The 25,150-nt window shown below is 38.4% G+C and overlaps 3 protein-coding genes and 2 pseudogenes across 5 annotated transcripts; 4 read left to right on the top strand and 1 right to left on the bottom strand.

The window, feature by feature from the left end:
* The first annotated feature begins 170 nt into the window (after positions 1-170).
* Positions 171-5,368, top strand: LOC126790059 (uncharacterized). Of its 2 annotated transcripts, none has more exons than XM_050516192.1 (11): positions 171-635; positions 1,042-1,232; positions 1,303-1,545; positions 1,624-1,781; positions 1,832-2,059; positions 2,203-2,337; positions 2,627-2,755; positions 3,230-3,636; positions 4,078-4,291; positions 4,431-4,624; positions 4,717-5,368. In XM_050516192.1, exons 1-11 carry the CDS (start codon positions 247-249, stop codon positions 4,916-4,918), a joined length of 2,490 nt encoding a protein of 829 aa, XP_050372149.1. In that variant the 5' UTR covers positions 171-246; the 3' UTR covers positions 4,919-5,368. The 2 variants fall into 2 exon arrangements, with proteins under 2 accessions (XP_050372149.1, XP_050372148.1); XM_050516191.1 differs by having other exon boundaries at positions 173-635; positions 1,042-1,206; positions 1,304-1,525; positions 1,622-1,767; positions 1,854-2,059.
* A 950-nt stretch (positions 5,369-6,318) lies between these two features.
* Positions 6,319-8,453, top strand: LOC126792432 (rhamnogalacturonan I rhamnosyltransferase 1-like; annotated as a pseudogene).
* Positions 8,454-10,804: 2,351 nt separating this feature from the next.
* Positions 10,805-17,054, top strand: LOC126790071 (glucan endo-1,3-beta-glucosidase 14-like). The gene is made up of 2 exons (XM_050516207.1): positions 10,805-11,864; positions 16,814-17,054. Exons 1-2 carry the CDS (start codon positions 10,805-10,807, stop codon positions 16,864-16,866), a joined length of 1,113 nt encoding a protein of 370 aa, XP_050372164.1. The 3' UTR covers positions 16,867-17,054.
* LOC126790691 (rhamnogalacturonan I rhamnosyltransferase 1-like) lies at positions 13,012-15,753 on the top strand (annotated as a pseudogene).
* On the bottom strand, positions 16,113-18,827 carry LOC126790073 (transcription factor BIM2). 2 transcript variants are annotated; one of them, XR_007671657.1, is made up of 8 exons: positions 18,452-18,827; positions 18,204-18,288; positions 17,951-18,020; positions 17,761-17,856; positions 17,100-17,533; positions 16,568-16,697; positions 16,289-16,461; positions 16,113-16,208 (listed from the first exon to the last, which is right to left on the bottom strand). XR_007671657.1 is itself a non-coding variant. In XM_050516209.1 (7 exons), the coding sequence occupies exons 1-7, from the start codon at positions 18,558-18,560 to the stop codon at positions 16,360-16,362; spliced, it is 1,026 nt and encodes a 341-aa protein (XP_050372166.1). In that variant the 5' UTR covers positions 18,561-18,827; the 3' UTR covers positions 16,113-16,359. The 2 variants fall into 2 exon arrangements, 1 of the variants encoding a protein (XP_050372166.1); XM_050516209.1 differs by having other exon boundaries at positions 16,113-16,461.
* Positions 18,828-25,150: the final 6,323 nt, after the last annotated feature.

Raw genomic sequence — 25,150 nt, 5'->3', positions numbered from 1 at the left:
TCAGACGAGACCTTATACCATTCCTCCAACATTCTTCACGAACTTGTACAGTTGATGAGAACTTATATCTTATTCGAGGTTTAAAATATCGGTATCGATTGTCAGGCTCAGACATATAAGAATTTTGTAGAAATTTCGCAGCGATTTTTCTTTACAAAATGAGTCTTCATAAGATGGTTTTCTCAGTTATACTTAACCTGCTGCAAAACTCACCACTGTGGAACAGTGGCACTTGGGAGGGCTTCAATGGCTCTTCTTTCCTTCATCCTTAAACAAAGGTACTCCCTCCAAAGGTCCCTCACTTTTACCTCAATACCCAACATATCCTCCACCCTCTTCTCTACTCTCTGCAGAGACCACCACCCCTCTCCTCCACCTTCACCATCACATGCCTCACCGCCGGTCCCAAAGAAAGTACCTTTCACAGTCTCAGCTCACGGCAGAACGTGGCAGGACCCTTACCGTTGGATGTCCAACACCGACGACCCTGATCTCTCCGTCCACCTCGCCCAGGAAAACTCGTACGCCGACGCTTTCATGGCTGACACTCACGCCCTGCAGCGCACTCTCCTCTCTGAGATGACAAGTCGTATGCCGGCCGAGATTTCCACTCCTCCTGAGCCTTGGGGACCCTGGTTTTGCTCATTTTCCCACTTTGCCCATTTCATAGTTTTGCGTGGTTTGCTTTAGTTTTTTATTTCTGCGGTACCCTTTTGTATTTTGATGCATTTAGAAGAGTTTAGTGATGCTGCATTGTCAGAGTATATGAAAAAGGTGCGAACTTGATGAGAAAGTTTAAATCTTATTAGGAAGAAGTAGTGGTTTGGTTCTGCGTTGTGTGATGAAGCATCAGTACCCTTTTGTTGCATTCGAGTTCGAATTGAAATGATATAGGATAGGCTGAATTGTGTGATGATATGAGAGAATTATAAACTGTATGGGAAGGAAAATTTCAATGTTGTGATAAGGGGAAGCTTTGGTTGTGGTTAGTATTTGTAGAATTTGAAGGTGATGTCGAAATGTTTTGTCAAACTTGAGCAGGTTGTATTACCAGTACATTCCTGAGGGCAAAGAATACCCGGTTCTTTGCAGAAGATTAAAACGTGGAAAAAACGATTGGTTTAAGAGTTTTCTTCGTTTTGCAAGAAGAGGATTTGGAAATGAGGAAGTTTTGCTTGACTGGAATGAAATTGCCAAGAAATATGGAAAGCTTCTTTCTTTCCTTTTCGTGTGATAAGTAGGCACATTTTCTAAGATACCCACATTAGTGATTGACTGTAGTTTATTGTTCAATATATGTAGGTTATGTGCATGTTGGTACATGTCGAATTTCACCAGACCACCATTTCCTAGCATACACACTTGATATCAAGGGAAATGAACAGTTCATTCTTCAAATTAAGGACCTAAGACGCGGATGTATCATTCCCAAAGTACAAATTAATGGTGTGGTTAGCTTGGCCTGGGCTGAGGATAGCAGTACTCTGTTTTATACACTATCAGATGAGAATCAACGACCTTACAGGCATGTTTTATCTCTGCTATGTATCTTCTTTTCTTTTGGCTGAGAATTTGGTTTCACCAATTTGTTTCATTGGTTTTTGTTTTTCCCTTTTGGCAGAGTTCTCTGCTCAAAACTAGGATCTGATGATATGGATGATATAACTGTGTTTACAGAAAGTGATTCCAGCTTCTGTGTAGACATTACAAGCACAAAAGACAGCAAGTTTATAACTATCAATTCAAATTCAAGGACTTCATCTGAGGAAGGAATTTTTCTAGTTCAACTTCTTTTCCCTTTCCAATGGAGTGTGCGTTCTCTTCTGAAAAGGCTAAATTTATAACTTTACAGGTTTATTTGATAGATTCTGCCAACCCATTAGGCGGTTCGCATAAAGTGTGGAAGCGTGTTCCTGGTGTACAGTATTTTCTGGAACATCATCACGGAACATTTTATGTTCTTACTAATGCTCCTTTAGATGAAAGCAAGGACTGGTCAGGTGAAGGTTATTACCTAGCTACATGCTGTGCTGAAGATTTACAGTCATCTAGTTGGCAGGTCAACTTCTTCTTGCTCATGAGTGTTATATATCACATGGTTTTCTCCCTTTGGATGATGTTAATATCTCAAGTTTTCACAATTGAATCTCTCATGTTCACTAATCTTATCTAAATTATGACACTTCTGTTTTTGTGTTACAGAATATCATCCTTCCAAGTGAAGACTTCAGCATTCAAGACATGGACATGTTTGATGGGCATCTGGTCCTTTTTCTTAACAGGAAGGACTACTCTACTTTTTGTTCAATTGATTTGCCTATGGCTGTTGATTGTAAGGTATTGATCTCTCTGGTTAAGTACATATTTTCATGGATAATCGTACGAAGAGTCTAATACAACTTATAAATGTGATAGAGTCTTGCTTAGCTCGTCTCACAGAGCTTCTAGATCTTAGTATCTAGTCTCACAACTGCTTGTTTCTCTGCATCTTTAAGCTTGTTCAAATACTTGTTGGGGTCTTGTTAAAGAGATTTTTAATATATTGCTTAAAGAAGACTGCATGGAGGTTACCTTCATATATGAGCATCTGACGCACACAAATGCTTTCTCATTGACTTCGTTGCAGCATCAAGTGAAGATTGAAGATCTTGATCCCTGGTTTTTCCCTCTGCCTTCAAATTTATGTAGCATTGCTTCAGGTTCAAACCATGACTTCCAGAACTCAGCATACCGTGTGGTGCTTTCTTCTCCTGTGGTATGACTTTATAAGTTTATTATGAAAATTTTCTTACTGTTATGAATGATTACAGGAACTCTCTTGAGGGTTGAAATCTGCCTTTTAGTATTCTACACCACTTTTGACTAGTTTTTATGTCAAGTTGAGATGGAAGCATTACCATTGGATTTCAGCACTTGTTTGTTAAGGGAAAAAAGTAGAGGGTTCAATTTATGGGACACGGGTCGTGGAAGGATATTGATTCTTGAGTCTTGGAAGGCTGCCATTTGATACAACTTATAATTCCTCTTATATTATCCTTACAGAACACAGGATCCTCCATTCCCAATTTTAAATCTCTCTAATTCTCTATGCTCAACCTTTTTCTTGTAATTCTGGGAAATCTGGAAAAAGTTCAACTTCACATCTTTTCTGCGACTTTCAGTTATGCAGTTAAACGGTCTTCATTTTCGCTTTCTTGACTGTATGAACCTTTTCTTTTTAAATGTGCAGATGCCGGATGTGGTTATTGACTATGACATGTCAACACGGAGATTTTCAGTTGTGCGGCAAGAAGAAGTAATGAGCATTTCTGATACAAGCCCACCAGCCAATGAGTTAGATATGAACCAAACTCTTGTTCAACAAAATGAGTACGATAAAAATGTCCATATAAGTGAATCACAAAGATGGAAAGACTTTTCTGGTAAATACTGCTGTGAGAGGAAGGAAGTTATTTCTCATGATGGTGTTAAAGTTCCCTTGACCCTACTTTACTCTCGTATGTCATGGGAAAAGGGTCGGTCTCCCGGGCTTCTGCACGGATATGGAGCATACGGGGAGGTGTTAGATAAAAGCTGGTGCACTGATCGGCTGAGCTTGATTGACCGGGGATGGGTGGTGGCATTTGCTGATGTGAGGTTGGCTTCTTTGGACCTTTTCTTTTTCTGGATTTGATTAACATATTATTGAGGACAATTGATTTACTTAGGTGAAATTATCAATGTGATGATGTGTCACCCCCGTCCTCTATTACTTGAACAAACAATCTCAGTTTGGGCTGAAATTGGCCTGATTAATGTTGAACATGTCAGCCTACTTGATATGAGTGTAAATAGTTATGATGGATTTTTTTTTTGTTTCAACATACTGCCTAAATTTAGCTACTGTTTGGCATAATATTTTGTGTTCCTCAATACTGTGACGCCAGTTGTGTATCTAAAAAATACAAGTATATGCTCTGGCCAGGATTGTACTACCACAAACCTTTGATCAAATGTGACGCTACTTTCTGAGCTTAGATAAATGTGTTGTTCTTGCTTCCTTTACTTGATTAGATCTTAAAGTGGTTGTATTGTCAGGGGTAGTGGTGGAGATTCTTCATGGCATAAAGCTGGGAGTCGGGTTAATAAGCTGAATTCGATTTACGATTTTGTATCATGTGGGAACTACCTGACTGAAGAGGGTTATGTACATAGAGATCAGCTTGGTGCTATTGGAAACAGTGCTGGAGGTCTTCTTATTGGAGCAACAATCAATATGTACCCAGATCTATTTCGCGCTGCTATTTTGAAGGTTAGTGATTTAAATCTAATCATATATAATCATTGTTGCCGTATGAAAGAAAATGAGCATATCAGCTTTCATTGCTAATTCGACTGTCTGTATTTTTCACAAGTTTCAGACAGACTGAAGTTTGTTCTTTCTTTATCAGGTTCCATTTCTTGACGTATGCAACACTCTAATGGATCCCAATTTGCCCCTCACGATTCTGGATTATGAAGAATTTGGCAATCCTCAGATTAAGTCCCAATTTGAGTATATTATGAGTTATTCACCTTATGATAATATTTCTCAAGGCAGTTGTTACCCTTCAATGCTTGTTACAGCATCCTTTCACGACTCAAGGTAAATTCTTGTTATTTTTGGCATGCGCTGATCACTTGCTTATGGACTTCACTTATGTACTCAAGTTTCAGTTATTTGTCATGCATTCTCAGGGTGGGGTTTTGGGAAGCGGCCAAGTGGGTGGCGAAAGTTCGAGATAGCACATGTTCTCATTGTTCTTCTTCTGTTATTCTGAAGACAAACATGGCTGGGGGACATTTTGGCGAGGGTGGACGCTATGCTCAAAGTGAGGAAACTGCATATGATTATGCTTTCCTATTTAAAGCTATGGGTATGCTGAAGAATGGAAAATAAGTCTCGAGTGTCTCACTATGGAAGTTGGTCATAGAAGAAAGCAGACGCATAGCTCACTAAAGTCCCAGGTAAGGAACACAATATATTTCTTGCAACCTCGCTGGAAAACTAAAGGATAAGGAACTGAGGAGTCAGGTATTTAGCTTTTTAAACAGCCAACACTGACTAACCTCAATAACATTTTCAACAAACGAGATCACTTCTGTACAAGGTAGAGCAGCTCCAGAGTGACAGAGAATTGTATAATACGTAGTGCAAGCCTCTGGAATTCTCCTCAAATGAAGTTGCTCACAGATGATGAGCGCTTATGAAAGAGGCTCTCTCCTCCAATGAAGTTTGTGGAGGCCAGGTTCACTGGCAAAGTCATATTTAGATGTAGCGACATTCATATTGGATATGGATTCATGGCATTATTATATGATTGCAATCCTTAACCCACATTTGGCCACATATGTAAAGAATAAAGACAAGAGGTACATTTTTCTTCAGGTTTCTATTTTGAAGGAACATTCTTGATGTTCTCGTGCGCTCTCTCTCTCTCTCTCTCTCTCTCTCTCTCTCTCCCTCTCAAATGTGTCTTTCCACGTTTTAATTACATGAGCAAAGTTGTGTTAATATATGTATAAATGGGTTTGATTGCTCGAACGTAACCTTGAAAAGATTGGAGTATGAAATTAACAACGATGAGAGTTAAAGCTCGAACCAGTCGAACGTAACCTTGAATATGATTGGCACTCGAAATTAAAACGATGAGAATTAACGGAGTTCCCGGCCATTTTAATTTTGATCACGACAGTAGTAGTGGTGATAATTCTGTTCAATGCATTAATAAGGCCACATTAATCTCTGTTAGTTACAGTCTTAAATTGAGCAAATAAGCAAGTTTGATGTGTGTTTCTACCCATTTAGCTATGCATTTTAACTTAATGAGAAAGACTGTTTCTCTCAACTATTACATACGTTAAAGTAAACACTTAGTGCCGCCGATGAATAAAAACCAAACATGCATGTATTTGGCAACATCTAGAGGAATCAACATTAGGTTAACCATTTCTTTAAATAAGGTCCATATACTTTGTTTTAATTTCTGCACTATCAAGTTATGGTTTCATGAATCATGAATGTATTTCTTGGTTCGATATCAATATTGTTAAAGCTGAAGCAAAACAATAAAGATCGGAAAAATGATGAGTAAAGGTTACATTTAATTACTCAATAAATAGAATCAAAACCTTGTGGCACCAGAGGCCAACAAACTTGTATGTAAGAAACTCCAAACATCTCACATATATTCTTCAACACTTGGACAATCTCCATCAAACTACTGTACACACGGTAGATTTTTTTGGTTTTTCTTCTCTTCGTCACATATACGTACACAACCAATTACCTTGTTAAGAATGGATGGAAAGGAGGATCTGAAGGATCCAGAATATGGGCAGGAGGTGAGAGAGAAGTCTTACAGTGGTAAGCTCAAATACTGGAAAAAAAAACTGGAGGAATGAAGGCCGAACTGTTCAAGGATTTGATGAACGGGACTAATTTCAAAGCCGAGAAGTCTTGAAAGGGTTGGTGATAGCTAGGGCTCGACTTGCCCGGTTGAAAATGTGGGCGGTTCGACTGACCAAACTGCTGCTACTTTTGGCTATTGCATTGCAGATCAAGGGTTTAGGAGATACCTTGTTGCCAAAGATATCCAGCATCTCTTTTCTACCTGAAAGTAAGTTATTTTAATTGGTTCGAAAATGATAATAGAAGATGCATGGGCCAACTATTATGACAATTCTGGATTACAACATGCATGAATTAAGAAGAGTACACATCTAAAATGAGCAAGTAAATGCCTTGAATTAATTGTGATCTCCATTTAATTTTAGTTTCCTTGACGAACTTTTCCATTGTTATATAACTCCAGGGATTTACGAAAATAATGGATATTTGATGGTTTCATCCAACGGAGGACTGAATCAGATGATCTGGTGTAAGTAATTTACTCTTTTTACGTACAAACGCTAACTGGATATACATACGTTCCACAAATACTAATTCTAAAACTATCTTATGAACTGTTAACATATATGATGGCTAGCTCTTAATCTGCAGATATGTGACATGGTCGCAATTGCAAGATACTTAAACGTCACGCTTATAGTTCCTGAGTTGGATAACACCTCCTTCTGGAACGACCGCAGGTAAATTTAATTACCAATTAGGCTTCATTAGCAGGTTAATGAATCTCATCGCTGCCTTCTTCTGTACGCAAACTTTCATATATCTAAATATTTGATATATATCATGTAGTCAATTTGAAGACCTATTCGACGTGAATTGTTTCATTACCTCATTGAGAGATGAGGTCAAAATTTTGAAGGAACTTCCTCCTAAGCTGAAGAAGAAAGTGGAATTAGAATCCCTTTATTCCATGCCCCCAATTAGTTGGTCCAACATGACTTACGTTCTCGACTGAGTATCCATATTTTTACTTATTACATTTACATGCATGTAACGTAAATCATGAATGTCTCCAATTCATTGAACTTTTAATCTGATCGACTTATCAGATTCTTCCTCGCATACAAACATACGAAGTTGTACACTTCACAAAAACAGATGCTAGGCTTGCCAACAATGGCATCCCTGAAGAGGTTCAGAAGCTTCGCTGCCGTGCTAACTACCATGCTCTGATATTCACCCCTGTGATTGAGGCATTAGGCAAGAAAATTGTTGATATCCTCCGCGAAAGAGGCCCTTTTATGGTCCTTCATCTTCGGTACGAAATGGACATGGTGGCCTTTTCTGGTTGCACTGAAGGTTGCAATCGAGAAGAGATAGAAGAGACCACGAAAATGAGGTATGCATAAAATGAGTGGATGGGGAATCACGATTCGTGGGTTTAGTTCATTCTTATTGATGATAGTAACAGTTTTCTGAATTTGGATTATCTTACTTGTAAGATATGCTTATCCATGGTGAAATGAAAAGGAGATCGATTCAGAGAAGAAAAGGAAGGATGGACTTTGCCCTTTAACACCAGAAGAAACTGCTCTAGCTTTGAGAACACTAGGTATTTATCGTAATATTCAAGTCTATATTGCCGCTGGTGAGAAAGGAGACATTAGTTGATGCATAAGATCTTCTTCCTCTCCAAAACCACTCGAACTGAATGGCGGGTCTCGACTACTACGTCTCGACAGAAAGTGACATCTTTGTCCCAACATATGGTGGAAACATGGTAAAAGTGGTTGAAGGACATAGAAGATACTTGATATTCAAGAAAACCATTCTTCTAGACAGAAAAGCTCTGGTGGATCTGATAGACCAGTACAACAATGGAACCCTGAGCTGGAACGATTTCCCAGTCGGAGTTAATACTGTACATGCAGACCGTATGGGAAACCCAACTAGGAGATTGGAGGTTCCAGGGAAACCTAAATTAGAGGATTATTTCTATACAAACCCAACCGAGTGTTTGACAATGCCAGCTGAAGATGATGGGTTCAGCTGTTGTGTAACACTGTTTGTTATACAAACATAATTGAATGGTGAATAGAGGGCTGTCAGAAAATGTTGTGTGTGGGGTGTGTATGGTGGATTCTACTGCTGCATCTTATGCCTCCGCACACAGCCGAATTTCCCGAAAATGATGATCAACTATAAAGTATTGTTGTAATGCGTACACAGTCAGTCACATGGTTTTTATTTCTCTTTTTTTTGGGCGTTTACAAGTCACGTCATGCAAATTAATTAGTCACTATGTATATGTATGACTACAAATAGTTCCATTTCTTCCTGCGAATTAATTAGTCATTCCGGTCAATAATTCAATGAAACACAATGACATATATCTATAAAGAAAATTACTTACTGGTATTAGACTATATTTGAATTAACTAAAAACTCACTTTTCATATTTTTTTATACAAATTATTACATAAGTTCAAGCTCAAATAATAAATAAAATAAAATTAATTAATTAATTTATGTAAAAATATCCAAAATATATTTATTTTCGTGAAAATTATCAAATGTCACTCATAGGTCTAACAAATTTATTTCTCCTCATTTATTAGTTTTTTTTCCAGCAAATTTAAGTTTTCCGGCCAAACCACCGGCAATTTGGAGGTGAGTCAATATATAAAAGTTGTTCCTTATGTCATGGGCTTTCATTTAAGTACCATAGTGCATATGTTTTGAGAATTTTTGAATTTTACTCACAAAAAACCACAGTAGCAGTTAGTTTCTTAGTCGACAGTAACAGCTAGATTTATAGTCGACAATAACAAGTACCTTCCATGTCGACAGTAGCAGGTACCTTCCAAGTCGACAGTAGCATGTGTCTTCCAAATCGACAGTAGCAGCTAGTTTTAACTCGACAATAGCAGTTAGTTTATATAATCGACAATAACAGATAACCTCTCCATTGATAGTAGCAAACACTATGGGTCAAAGAGAGGTAAAAAAGTAAATGATTTTATGACATGTGGCAACTTACCATCATTTGGTCCTTATTTGTAAATTTTGGTCTTCATTTGCTTTATCAAATTAAGTAGTGAGTTATTTGTAAACTAAATTATTTTCTGATACTTTTGAGTAGTTTGTTAATATATATATGATGCAGGCAATAGTTCAATTAGGCCTCATCAAATAGCCCTTAGGCTCTAGCCCGCCCTACCCGGTAGGGCCAAAGCCTGGTACGACCCTCCATTAGGGAGGGCCGGCCCGAATCTCTTTCAAATATGGTAGGATAAAGGTCAAGCAAATGAAACTCGGCCCGACCCTCCGGCCCGGCCCCTAAAAGCCCGTCATATCCGGCCCTTTTAGAGCCTTTTAATAATTAAGTTTTTAAATATATTTCTCATATTTTATATATAATACACCTTATTATCTTTTGTAATTTATTTTATATGCTTTATTTCTTCTATGTCTTTTTGTTGTGAGAAACAATAATTGATTTTAATTAGAGAGTTAATATATAAATATAACCGATTAAACATATATTTATAAAAATAGAAAGTTGAATTTAATGTATATATATCCAAAATATAAACATATAAATAAATAAATAAAAGTCTTGTACTACATGTTTCAACCAATATAAACTAAATCATGAGGTAAAAATCATATTAAATTTTTTTTATTAAATAAAAATGTTCATATTCGGCCCTATTTAGCCATATTCGGAAAGCCGGCCCGACCCACCCTCTTAGCTCTAAAGGAATAGGTCTTTAGGACGGGTAAAGATTTGAAAATCGGAGCCCAAACCCGGTCTGGTCCGGCCATATTTTTTTGTTGACTTAGTCAAATCCCGGCCCGACCCTATCATAAGCCCTAAAATTTAGGGTAGGACTTGGCCCGGCCCGGCCCATAATGAGGCCTAAGTTCAATGAAACACAATTACATGTGTATATGATAATATGAATATACAAATATTGGGAAATCTTCTCAGTTTCTGGCTTACAAATTTTTTTTGGACGAATGGCTTACAAATGATGATGTCTTTTCTTTATACTTTTATGAGGATGAACTAAAAAAATGATGTCATATACCAAATGTGACGTGAAATGTCTTGTTCAAGCCTTTCAAAGGTTCCGCTGATCGAATAGGAAAGTTTTACCTATTGAAAGTAGGATGATTCAATGTCAAAGTAATCTAGATTGTTTACTGGACTTTCTTAATTTTATCTTTTAATGTCCTGACTATGTTTGGGAATATCTCTTCCTTATTGTTTGGGGAAAGTCTCACCTTGGCAGTGTAGGCTTATTGTAAAAGTCTATAAATAGGCACATTGGGTGTCAATGCAATTATACATGTTCTTCAATAAGAAGTGCTGATAATTTTCAGTGATCTGCTAGCAAACTTTCCACCTCTACAGAAGAAAACAATTCAATGGCAAAGTGGTACAATGTTGCTTTTCTACTTCTATGTTGGTTCATCTGTTTCTCAGGGCTTGGATTCGTACAAAGAGCTGAAGCGCTTGGCATCAACTACGGCCAACTCGGGGACAATTTGCTTCAACCACAACAAGTCGTGAGCCTCTTAAAGTCCAACAACATCACAGAAGCAAGGATTTACGACACCAACCCTCAAATTCTATCTGCTTTCGCAAATTCAGATATTGAGCTCATTGTTACAGTGGAAAACGACATGTTAAACCAAATGACCAACTCCGAAGCGGCGGTACAATGGGTGGTTACACGCATCAAGCCTTACATTCCAGCAACAAAAATCACAGGCATTATGCTAGGGAACGAGGTCGATGCCACAGATTTGCTACCTAGCCTTGTACCAGCCATGTCCAACATCCAGAGGGCATTGTCTCAGTTAGGCTATGATTCACACATCAAGGTGTCATCCCCCTTTTCTTATGCTGTGATGGGAGAGTCGTATCCACCTTCTGCCGCTAGTTTCAAACCCGAGGTCTCCCATGTAATGACGCAATTATTAGAGCTTTTATCAACCACGAAGACACCGTTTTGGATTAATGCATATCCTTACTTTGCGTACAGAGACAACTCCAAAGATATTTCTCTAGAATATGCCCTATTAGACAATGTCAATTCGTCAGCAGGAGTAACCGACCCTAGTAGCAATTTGCACTATGACAATTTGTTGTATGCTCAAGTAGATGCAGTCAATTATGCCATTCAAGCTTTAGGGTTTTATGATATAGAAGTTAAGGTCGCCGAAACAGGATGGCCGTCAAAAGGGAATGATGATGAAATTGGTGCAAGTATGGAGAATGCTGCAACATACAATGGTAACTTGTTGAAGAGGCAATCGGCTAAGGAAGGTACACCTTTGAAGTCTAGCCTTGACGTCTATATTTTTGCTCTTTTCAACGAGAACAAGAAGCAGGGACCAACTTCAGAGAGGAATTTTGGTCTATTTAACCCTGATGGAAGTGTAGCTTATGATGTGGGCTTGTCTGGATTATCATCTGCCACAAGTTCAGTTCCTAAAACAACTGATGGTTCAGCACCCCCTGCCCCTACCCCAACAAAAATATCATCAAACACAACTCCTACTTCAACTCACTTCTCACCCCCAACCCCAACCCAATTAGACCCACCATCGGCTCCTAGATCAACTAATGCCTTGTCACCACCAACCCCACCCCCAACTCAACCGAAAGTATTGATCTCAGATACAAATTCAAGTGATGCCTCATCACCCCCAATCCCAAACCTACCAGATCAACCAACAACCTCGTCACCTCCTGAAATTACTACGACCAATTCCTGTGGTCAGTCTAGTGCCAAGAAAGCAAAAACCCCAAGCTGGGCGTACTGGCTCATCATTCTTGGTTCGCTTAATCTCGTTGGAGTCCTTGTCATCGGCCTTTTTGTTTTATATTACTTGTATTGTAGTAACAGATAGTTTCAATTTAACCTTTTCTATAATTCATTTGTAGTTCAACGAAAATAAAAGTTATTCGGACAATATCCCTATTCTTCTGATTCTCCTTGAATACATTCGGACATTGTAGTCTCTTTAGTCTCATTAATTATGCATTTACCATGTTAATACGCAATTGCGCTTCGTCTGCATTATTCCCTTGACGTACCTAGCTAAAGGGAACAATTAATCACAAATTCCATGCATTCTTATAGCGATATAATTTAATTAAGGATGTGAAACCTATCCTCCTCGAGTTCACAATCATACTTATAGTTGCGATATCGATAGGCACTTGATCATTTACAGTTAAGGCTTGATGTACGAATGGCAAACGACTTTAAGATTAAAACCTGAATGCTAATGAGGATCTGATCAATGCTAATGACCCACTGGTCTTGTCTCAACTATGACATTATTTCCTAATTTATTTTACAATTTATGGCTCTAAAGTCTAATATATATTCGTTATAAAACTAGACAACATGTTGTGGCTGCAGAGTTCTAACAATTTGATGAGTTGATCTGCTGATAACTTAGCTCATATCCTTCAAATTCCCACCCCAATGTTCTGTAATATCAACTTGTTACTATATATATCTAATTGAAGTTGTTCTTACTAACTCGTAGTCGCTTAATTAGAAGCTACGTAGCCAGCTGCAGATACGACGATTCATACGAGTGAGGTGTTAGTGAAGATGGACAAAAGCAAAGCTGGTTCAGAAGGACCTGAATTTGGAGAAGCAAAAGCTAAGCATCACAAGAATATGGATTACTATGTGAAGGATATAGTGGGAGGGATCAAAGTATTCAAGGGAGAGAAGTACGAGCTTGATGGTTTCACAATCACGATTTTGCAGACTCAAATTGTTAGCAGTTGCGGCCACAACCATGTTACTACTGTGCGCCTACGCGGTGCAGTACACCACGCTCAGCGATGCAATGAAGCCGCGTGTGCTGATATTTCGTGCTTCTCAACATTTTGCTCCTTCACAGAGTAGTACTGCTGATATTGAAAGTAAGCATACTGCAATGTTAGTAATTTCCCCATCTTATAATTATTTTGTTTCAAGCTCATATATATTCAACAAAATAACATATAATTAGTTAGTTGAAAAAACCAACTACTACTGGTGATGCATGTGTTACAGTTAATTCGTGTAGATGGCAAATTAATCTTCAGTTCTGAACAATTTTATCCTAAAATTAGGAATCTTGGTTAATAAACCAGCACATTGTCCATGAGAAAAGATATGGGGAAGTTTTAACAATTTGCTCAACTTCCAACCATACACCTAATTTGGAATTTCACCTTTGTAAATGAACTAATAAAGAACCACTTCGAGGGCTTCCTTTCTTCCCAAGTTTCTCGAGCAACCATGCATTTGCAATGGAGACCTGTAGATCTGTTGGGAGGGAGCATTTACTCCCACACTGAAGGCCAGAGTCAGGAAAAACATCGACTGTTGCACCATAGATATATGCGTGCAATTCTGCATTTAGCAATATGCATGTCGAAATTATACCTTTCTTTTCTCACTGTTATCACTCTCCTCGTCTGTATAAAAGCCTTTAAAATGGTTTTCCTTGTCAATACTCGTGTCATTGATCATCATCGACAAAAGCATCATATATCTTTCTCTTCTTCTTCTTCTTCTTCTTCTTCTTCTTCTTCACCATCTCATTTTCAAGGGGATTACGAGAACAATGGATTTCTGATGGTCTCATCCAATGGAGGATTGAATCAAATGCGAGCTGGGGTGAGTAAACATCTGATTTCAGAGTTTGCATTATATATATATATATATAGGCTTCTATATTTAATAACAATACCTATATTCCGTACAGATTTGTGATATGGTAGCTATTGCGAGGTTTTTGAACGTCACGCTTATAGTTCCTGAATTGGATAAAACCTCGTTTTGGAATGATCGGAGGTCAGTTGATTTAGTAACATGATTCTCAATCAGAACTTCATCTTGAAAATAAATTCTAATATACACAATGATGCAGTCAGTTCGAAGATATATTCGACGTGGATCACTTCATAGCATCATTGAGCAATGAAGTCCAGATACTGAAAGTTCTACCCCCTAAGCAGAGAAGAAGAATAGAGATAGCTTCTCTCTATTCCATGCCCCCTGTTAGTTGGTCTAATATGACATTTTACTACAACACGGTTCGTCTTCACAACTTCTGCTGGGAGAAAAGTTGTTGTAATGCCGGTTATAAATAGTTTCCAGATGCATGTTGTGGATCATCATGGTTATACATAACCGGTGCTTACCAAATTTTCCATCCTTCAAGTCTATGTATCATCATTTTGTGCAGACAAGCTTGTTGTGATCACTAACTCTTGCGTATACGACAGATTCTTCCTCGGATAAAGAAGTATGAAGTACTGCATTTCACTAAAACTGATACAAGACTCGCAAATAATGGGATCCCTGAAGAAGTTCAGAAAATGCGCTGCAAAGCAAACTACGAAGCCCTGAGGTTCACTCCCTCAATCGAGGAACTGGGGAAGAAGATAGTAAGGCTGCTGAGAGAAAGGGGGCCATTCTTAGTTCTTCATCTCAGATATGAAATGGACATGCTAGCGTTTTCAGGTTGTACTGAAGGCTGCGATGAGAGTGAAATTGACGAATTGACAAAGATGAGGTAAGAGCTAGCACTACTGAGCTCATATGTAGGCTTTGTTACTATGAAAATATGAATGAAAACATGATTTCATGTCTATTGTATCAAACAGATATGCGTATCCATGGTGGAAAGAGAAGGTAATCAATTCCACTAAAAAGAGGAAATCTGGGAAATGCCCATTAACTCCTGAGGAGACTGCTCTTGCACTAAGGGCATTGGACATTGATCCTAGTATGCAAGTATACATAGCTGCAGGTGATATTTATGGGGGAGAAAGAAGAATGGCATCTCTGAGATTAGCTTTTCCACACATAGTAAGTCTATTAACTCTACCAAGAAACAATTCAATTACAAACATGCTCGGTGCTTATTGTTAATGGTGTGTGAAACAGGTTAAGAAGGAAACATTGCTGGAAGCCTCAGACCTTGAGCCGTTCCGAAACCATTCAAACCAAATGGCTGCATTAGATTACATTGTATCACTGGAAAGTGAGATATTTGCTCCGACTTATGGAGGAAACATGGCAAGAGTTGTTGAAGGCCATAGACGGTACTTAGGATTCAGGACAACAATTAGTCTAGACAGAATGCTTCTAGTGAATTTGATAGACCAGTACAAGAAGGGAAGACTGAGCTGGGATGAATTTTCTCGGGCAGTTAAAACAGGACATGCCGATCGCATGGGTAACCCTACACGAAGGTTGGAGATTCCTAGTAAACCCAAGGAAGAGGATTACTTTTACAACAATCCACAGGAATGTTTGCCACCAGTTTCTGCAGAACTAAAGAGTTTGTGATGCACACATTACATTCATTGGAATTTGGCAATAGACCACTACTCTACTCCATCAGATGACTCCGTTCTTTTAACAATATCACTGGAAAATAATTTTTGTTCTTTGGGTTGGGGCTGGAAGAAGGTGATATTTTCTCTTCTATTCTCCGCACACAGTTACACATATGCTAAAGCTTCCTATTGCTGCTAATTCATTCACTATATCTTGAGAGTTGCCACTAGTATAAGTCAGTTATTTCTAGACATTTGCCTGCCTAATATAAAGTAATAAAATATTTCTTGAGGCACAAGAGGGTAGTTTCATCATATAATTAATTAAATCAAGGAAACTCAGATGTTATTTTATGCACAAGATACCAATTATCACCAATAAATCAGCCTTGAGTGGCTCCATTAAAAACAATTATATACGATACAACTGAAATGGCTTCGCCTAACACAAGTCTTCACAGAAACCTATAATTAAGGAAATGGTTCTCAACATAGGACTTCAAGAAATAGTATGAAGAAAACAAAGCAACCGCATGTACACTAACCAGAATATGGCACTAAGATATCCAAAGCAGCATGTGAGAGTAAAATCTGAACAAAATGGATACTGAGCGACTTATGACTTCAGCCGCTTATGAGCTTGATCTGAATCATCCCCACTGCCAGCATCCCTAAAATGTGCTATTGTTTGATTGCTTGAATGTGGATTCTCATGATCCTGGATAGTGATTAAGAAAATATGAGATCATCAATCCTGTGTGCCGGAGCATGACTGCTGTGTGTGTGTGCGAGAGAGTGAGAGAGAGAGAGAGAGAGAGAGAGACCTTAGAGGCAGGTGTTCCAGAAGACAGCCCTCGGTTTGCGCGATTACCAAGATCAATCTGCACTGAGACACTAGCCTGTGACAGGTCTACACCTGCAGTCTGCAGTGCATGACTCAGAGAGTTCAATAACCTGTGCATCATCAATACCATGGACGTTATGAGTATATAATCATAGACCCAAGATGTAGAAAAAGGGCTTAAAAAATGAAATATACAGACAAGAATGACCAAAGTAGGCCAAACAAGGCACAAGCTCAAGTCCACTCAGCTTAGCTGTTACTGGTACAATTACAAACTAATAAACACAGTTATATGGAAAGAGCTAACCAAGAAAATGCATGCTATATAACAAAACTAAAAAATATACATGCCACAATGGAACTCTGGAGTCTCAACTCGAAAAGACTACGCTAAATTGACTTGCTCTAACTGACTAATTGGATGGAAAATATTATCAGAATTATAAGAGCCACCGACATTTTATAAGTTCCTGCCAAAGAAGGATTCATACAGAATTAGTAAGAGAACCCACCCTTGTGAGTAAACACTTGAGATGCTTATTGTTCCACCTTCAATAGTAAGCTCACCCTGTTGATTTAGTGTATCACCACTGGTGGTGGGGCATTGAGTTGATTGAGCATCAGATATTGATCCGTGCAGAGGATGGGAAAGTATGCCATCAGTTCTGACAGGGGGAAGCAGATTTTCTGGCAAAGGCAGAGGCATAGGCATAGGCGGAGGAAGTCCCTTATTCACTAACTCAGGTTGCTGATCCATGATTTTAGTGGCAACATCCCTGCTAGGTTCAGTTTCTAATGGATTCTGTGTGTTGTTTACAATAATATTCGGAGTGATAGAGATGTTATTTTCATCAAACTTTCCAGGAAATGGTGAAATTACACCAGTATCATTCTTTATCGGCTGAGGTTGACCAACAAAACTCTGAACACGCCAGTGGCTATTCCTCTGTTAAAAAGGAATGAGCATGTTAGATTAAACTCTGTTTGAGAAGAAAATAAGTATCATAATCAGAAGCTACGAATCCGATGCATCTTATTAACCCCAAACATGGATTAAAAGCATTCTACTTCTAAAGAAAACTCATAGCTGTTCAAATTAGCGCCTGTTTTTAAGCATTTAGCTGATACCTAGAACCCTACATTATGATCAATGCAATTATCGCATAACATTACCCACGGCATTAACTTTGTCGGCTCTGCACTCCACCCCTGACACGAACCTTCATGTTTGTTTACCCTTTCCTGTAAATACTGGACATACTCGATCACCTGCAGACCAAAAATTAAAAACAGACTGACAATCAATAAACAAAATCATCTTGTATTCTCCTTAAAAACACAGCTCTTTCACACAAGTACATACCTCCAGCAAGAACGATGCTGTATCTCGTTTTTGCTCACTATGTGGTATTAGATCTCTCAATATCTGGAATCTGAAAACAAAATAACTAACCAGCCTCAACCCTCATGGACAATTCCATTCTTTAAATCCGAACATTTCTATTACACAACATAACACAATGAACTTCAACATCCACCAACACTACAAAAAAACTAAAACTACACAAAGATTCAAACTTTCTCTACCCTTAAGAACCTGAACAACTCAACCATACCTCTCATTGATCTTGCTCCTTCTCCGCTGCTCCGTCACCGAATGCTTCGATCTTATAGCACTAGCCTTATCATTGCTCTTAGCATCTGCTTCCCCAATTTCAATTCCACAAAAACCAATGCATTAATTAAACAAGCTAATAGCTAAACACAAACCCAAATAGATTTCAACAGCAATTCAACTGCTAAACACACAATTGGATCTCAAGAAACCCAAAAAAGGTCTCAAGCTCTATGATAAAGGTGGTACCTTTACTATTGGGATTGGCTGAATTGGAAGAAGGGCCATCTTTCTTGGAGCCAAAGTCGTCTTCCTCGTACTCATCTTCATCCTGGCTACCTTTCCCTGCGCTTCTCATATTGAACTACGATTCCCGGTACCTCTGAATTTTAGGGGTTTCGAGATTTCGTATACGAATCTGAAGTAGGAAATGCCCAGAATCTGAGAGAAGTTACTGTGAATTTCGTGGTGGGGAGAATTGGGTGATTGGGAGTGAGATTTTGGGGATGGTTAAGTCGGGCGAGAATTCGGGTCGGGTTTTTTTGGTTTTCCGGCGAAGCGCCACCGTGGTAGTGGTAGTGGAATTTGGGCTTTTTTGAGCTCGTGTGTTTGTGTCAATGCTTTGGTGACCTGTGTGACACCATGACTCGTTTGATAGAGATTTGATGGGGTTAAGGTTAGCATGTGGGTGACTTCATGTGCCTCTCGTGAGCTCAACTACAATTTTTTGTTGTTTTCCTTTTCGATTTTTTCTTCTCGTTTTTTTTTTTTCTTTTGGTTGTGATCAAGTTGCGGCCGCCCAGTTTGGGCCGCTAGCCAGAAGCTCGACAGCAGTACGCTTGAACCGATAGGCCCAAGATTCGTTGATTGATAATTGATGTTCTCTGGGTTTGAATTAGAATGTGTTCAAAGTTGTACGTGGTTTTGAATTTGATATTTTTTACATTAGAATTGGATTTTGAAATTATAATGGCGTATGTTGATGTAAAAATGAACATTATATAATAGACATTGTCATATATATATATATATATACAGTCTTTATCCAGAGTGAAGGTTCATTCTGAAGTTTCAGAGTGAAGGTTCACTCTGAAGTTTCAGAGTGAAGTTCCAATTTTGACACACTTTTCGGTCAAATTTTTTCAGTATAAGCGATTCAATATTTAGGTATGTTATTCAAGATCATCTCTACAAAATTTCATCTAATTCGGACATCGTTAAGGTATTGAAATTAGATTAAATCAATGAATGAATTAAGACTGTTCAACGTGAACCGTTCGTGTAAATCTCAATTTTGAAAGCTCAAATCATTGTCAAATTGGATGAAACTTTATAGAGATGATCTTGAATAGCGTATCTAAATATTGAATCGCTTATGGTGAAAACATTTGACTGAAAAGTGTGCCAAAATTGGAACTTCACTCTGAAATTTCAGAGTGAACCTTCACTCTGGATAGAGACTGTATATATATATATATATATATATATGTATCAAATGAGGCTTTAACCGAGCGTTTGTTACTCAACAAAATCGCTTGTTACTAAGGTCCTTGCTAATTGATAAAAAAAAAATTTGTTCTTGCTAGAACGTCTATATGGCCTTAAGAGATGAGTCATTCAATCCTCCCACCTATCGATCCTACACATTCGATCAAGGTTGTCACTGCGAAGCTATAGTTAAGGTGCACGGGGTCTTACCGTCTAGCCGTTGGTACGAGGTGATTGAGAGCATTACATTAGAAAGAATAGAAAGATGTGTTAAAAAGAAACGAACCAATGGATAAGTGAGTCTACCACTCAATTCGGGATGCGGGCGTATTCCACCATTGATTTAGTAGAACTCGAATAAGGAGGTCTAATCACTCCGGAAGTGTAAACTGTTCGTCATGGAATGCCTTAGCAGATGCGGAATGGGAACTCTAATCAACTTTCATTTAACGGCTGGCGAGAAAGGTGGAAGGGCAGTTTGCTCCCGTTTCGGGGTTCTCTTTGTTAACCATGTATTAATTAGCCTTAATTCTGTCTTAGTTCTATTAAGTGTGTTAGTCATAGATAGGGTCAGCAGCTCCACGTGTTTGGTTGTTGTGAGATCAACAGCTAGCTATAAAAGCTGATGTATTACTGTTCCTCTGTAACAATTACAACAGAATCAATATATCAAAATCTCTTTTTCTCTTAAGCTGTTAAGCTTTCATGGTATCAGAGCCCAGGTTGTGATCCGGTGAGATTTTCCGGCGACGGCTCCGATCAAGCTTCACAAGCTCAGCGAAGCTTTGGTTTCCATATCTCATCACTCGACTTAGTTCAATTTGTCATAATACTCAGATATGTTCACCTTCTCAAACCCTAGCTTCTTCTTTTTCTGCTAAATCTCACTGTAGATTTCTCTAAATTTGAAGATCTTGTTGCATAATTGATCTGTTCTTGAAATACTTGATTCAATTTCATGAGTTGATTGAGATTTGCCTGTTGCTTCTTGCTTAAGGATCAGTAATTTGCATCTATCTTAGTGTTGTAGTGTGTGATAATCATAATCCCTAGCCTCGATTTCGTTACTTTTCCGTCGAATCCTTCGTTACTCTTCTGTCGAATCCTTTCTTTCGTTGCTCTTCCCTAGCGTAGTCTCAAATTTAGTCATGAATACATCACACACTCCCGTCTTCCTTCCTAATATTTGTCTTGATGAAACGAACTATCCTTCATGGCTCTTTAGACTTGAATCATTCCTAAAGAGCTTACATCTGTATGGATTTGTGGATGGATCCATTCCATGTCCTGAACAGTTCATTCGTGGTCCTGATGACATTCTAATCATCAATCCAGAGTATGATGCTTGGAAGGCACAAGATCAGAATCTTGTTAATATGATAGGTCAAACCTTAGGACCTAAGGCAGTGAGATGTGTTGTTGGATCACGTTCAGTTGCAGAAATGTGGTCTAATCTGAAGAACAAATTTGCAGCCTCTAATAGGCAGAATGTCATTCAACTTAAGGCTAATATGATGAGTATTAAGAAAGGAAATGATTCAATTGAAACCTTTCTTGATAGAATTAAGGATGCCAGAGATGCCTTGGAGACAGTAGGAGTTATTGTTGATGATGATGATATTGTGGTGGTGGTTCTAGCTGGTTTACCAAATGAGTATGCTGCTATAAAGACTGTGATTAGGTCTAAAGAAACCTGTGACATGGCTCAACTTAAGTCTTTGCTTAAGGCTGCTGAAATGGATGTTCTAGGAGAAATGTCCCCCCTTCTGTCATCTCCTTTGACTGCAATGATTGCTCAATCCCCAATACCATCTACTCCAACCTTCTCTCCTCAACAAAGCAATCCAACTACTCCAGCCATCCCACCTGGTTTCTCTCCATTACAACTTCAACAATCTCCTCATACCCCACACCCACAAAGTGCTTCCTCTAGCTCGAATACCCCGACTTACATGTCTCACCCTGCAATGAGCTATGGATATGACTTTAATCCATTTATTGTTCTTGATCAAATGATGAGTTTCTATGCTGGAAGAGGCAGAGGTCAGATGAACAATGGTGGGAGAGGTAACTTTGGAGAAGGAAGAGGTAATTTTGGTAGAGGCAGAGGTAATGGTAATGGTGGATATGGTAATGGAGGAAATGGTAATTTTCAGGGAAATGGTAATTTTAGAGGCGGCAGAGGTAATGGTAATCGTGGATATGGTAATGGAGGAAATGGTAATTTTGGTAATTTTGGAGCAGGCAGAGGTAATGGTAATGGAGGAAGTGGACATGTTGTATGTCAGTTTTGTGGCACTGTTGGTCACACTGCTAAGACTTGCAAGAACATTACCAACAATGCAGGTGCTTCTTCAAGCACACAAGTGGAGTGTCAGTACTGTGGAAGAACTAATCATACTGCAGATAGATGTTACTGGATTATTGGTTTTCCAAATCAACAGCAACAACAATCTCCAAGTGACAACATTTCTGCTATGCTTGCAGCAGCTATTCCTGCATCTCAACAATTCTGGTTAGCCGATTCTGGTGCAACCAACCATATGACTTCTGAAATTCAATTGCTCAACAATGTGGCTCCATACACTGATGGTGATTCTGTGCAAGTTGGTAATGGTAATTTTTTAAATATAACTCATACTGGTAATGCTTCTCTTGGGAATATGAAACTGGAAAATGTTCTTCTTATACCTGAAATTGCTGCACATCTATTGTCTATATATCAGCTATGCAAACAAAATAACTGTTGTGTTTGGTTTGATGAGTTCATGTGTGTGATTCAGGACAAGGTGTTGGGCAGAATTCTGTACAAAGGACTGAGTAACAATGGTGTCTATCCCATTCCATTCAATCTTCCAGTTGCCAGACTTCATTCACAAGTTTCATCATCCAATTCTTCATCATCATTGATTCAGCAGAGGAATAAGGTTCAGAAAATTCAAGAAAAGCAGTTCAAGTCTCCACTTGCTTCAGCTTTTGTTGGAAAGTCTGTTCAGCAATCTCTTTGGCACAAGAGATTAGGTCATCCTGCAAATGAAGTAGTTAATTACATGTTGAAAATGAACAATATTAGTAATGTTTCTGATAATACTTCAGCCATATGTGAGGCTTGTGTGTTAGGAAAATTTCACAAACTTCCTTTTCCAAAGTCTGAAACAAGGTCTATTAATCCATTTGAACTTGTTCACAGTGATGTTTGGGGTCCCTCTCCATATTTGTCTCTTGATGGATTCAGATACTTTGTTCTTTTTATTGATGATTGTTCTAGATACACTTGGATTTTTCCCATGAAAAATAAAAATGAGGTACTTCCATTTTTCCAAGCATTTCATGCTTTTGTTAAAACTCAGTTCTCCTATTCTATAAAGACTCTACGGTCTGATGGAGGTGGGGAATACACAAGTAATGCATTCAAGGAGTTTCTAAGTAGAAATGGAATTCTACAGCAGATTTCATGTCCTTATACCCCACAACAGAATGGTATCTCAGAAAGGAAGAATAGACATATTCGAGAGACAGCAGTTACTATGCTTCAGACAGCTTCATTACCTCCATCCTTCTGGTATCATGCTTGTGCATTAGCAACATTCCTTATAAACAGAATGCCAACTCCAGTACTCAAGATGCAGTCACCATTTATTGCTCTCTACAACAAGCCTCCTGCCTTGGATATACTCAGAGTGTTTGGTTGTGCATGCTACCCTTTGATTTCTCCTGTTAAACACAACAAACTTCAACCTAAGGCAGTGAAATGCATTTTTCTGGGATTTGCTTCAGGATATAAGGGTTATATATGCTATCACATGGACAGTAAGAAGTACATCATTTCAAGACATGTATTCTTTAATGAAGATTCTTTTCCATATTCAGTGATTCAAAAATTGGTTGCAACAAATATGAAAAGGCATAAAGAGCAACAAGAGGTCCAACCATTTGTTACTCAACACCAGTCTTTTGTACATTGCCCAACATCAGTCCTCTCCACCGCAGTGCGCAATCAAACACCACAGTCAGGTACTCCTCATCCTTATCATTTACAGTTATCTACATCTCTACCTACAAATGTTGAATCCCGTAGCATTGGTGATATTGCTTCTTCTGATAATGCTCATAATTCTGAAAATCTTGCTTTTAGTCCTCAAGTCCATACCTCTATACAGTTTGAGCAAACTAATGGAGATATTGCGGTTAATATAGAGCCTGGAATTGGGGTTGACTTAACTGTTCATAATTGAGCAGCAGCTAATTCTGGTACTATTAGTAATGTTTCAGACTCCAATATTCTACATCCAGTTGATGGTTTAACAAATGCAACAGTCAATGATCACAGCATGCTAACCAGGGGCAAAAAGGGAATTTTTCCTAAAAAAAGTTTCTTGTCTATTTTGACAGAACCAAGCTTAGACCCTGCAGATTTTGAACCATCCAATTGGAAATCAGCTATTAAAATTCCTCAGTGGAAAGCAGCTATGCAAGAAGAGTATGATGCTTTGATGAATCAAAATACTTGGACTCTCACTCCTTTGCCTCCAGATAAAAACTTAGTTTCATGCAAGTGGATTTTCAAGATTAAAAGAAATGCTGATGGTTCTGTTGCTAGGCATAAAGCACGATTAGTGGCTAGAGGTTTTAGTCAAGAATATGGGGTTGATTATGAAGAAACTTTCTCTCCAGTTGTGAGACATACCACAGTGAGACTCATTCTTGGCTTGGCTGCAAATTCTGGTTGGAAACTTCATCAAATGGATGTTAAAAATGCATTTTTACATGGTATTCTTCATGAAGAAGTTTATATGGCTCAGCCTCAGGGTTTTGAAGATCCAAGTATCAATTCAACTTATGTGTGCAAGCTTAATAAATCTTTGTATGGCTTGAAACAAGCTCCTAGAGCCTGGAATGACAGGTTTACTCAGTTTCTGCCTTCTATTGGTTTTAAATTTTCCTATGCTGATCCCTCATTATTTGTTAAGCAGTCAGGTTCTGCACGAGTGTATCTGCTTTTATATGTTGATGACATTATAATTACTGGAGATAGTGAAGACATGATAGCTGAGGTCAAAGAAGCTTTGCAGACTGAGTTTGACATGAAAGATTTGGGTGATTTAAATTTCTTTCTTGGTCTTGAAGTTAAATATCTTCCAGATGGAATTTTTGTATCTCAACACAGATATGCTAGAGAGCTAGTCCACAAAGCTGGAATGGATCAATGTCATTCTCATTTAACTCCTTGTCAGTCTGGAGTAAAATTGTTTAGAGATTCTGGTGATTTACTAGATTCTCTTGATACAGCTCATTTCAGGAGTTTGGTCGGTTGCTTGCAGTATCTTACTTTCACCAGACCAGATATAGCTTATAGTGTGAATTCTATATGTCAGTTTCTTCATTCTCCAACTTCTGATCATCTTCTTGCTGCTAAAAGGGTTATCAGATATATTAAAGGAACTATATCTCATGGTATTC

The sequence above is a fragment of the Argentina anserina genome, chromosome 4, assembly GCF_933775445.1.
Source record: "Argentina anserina chromosome 4, drPotAnse1.1, whole genome shotgun sequence".
NCBI lineage: Eukaryota > Viridiplantae > Streptophyta > Magnoliopsida > Rosales > Rosaceae > Argentina > Argentina anserina.
The sequence above is the reverse complement of the archived record's forward strand: the minus strand, read 5'-3'. Positions and strand labels throughout refer to the sequence as shown.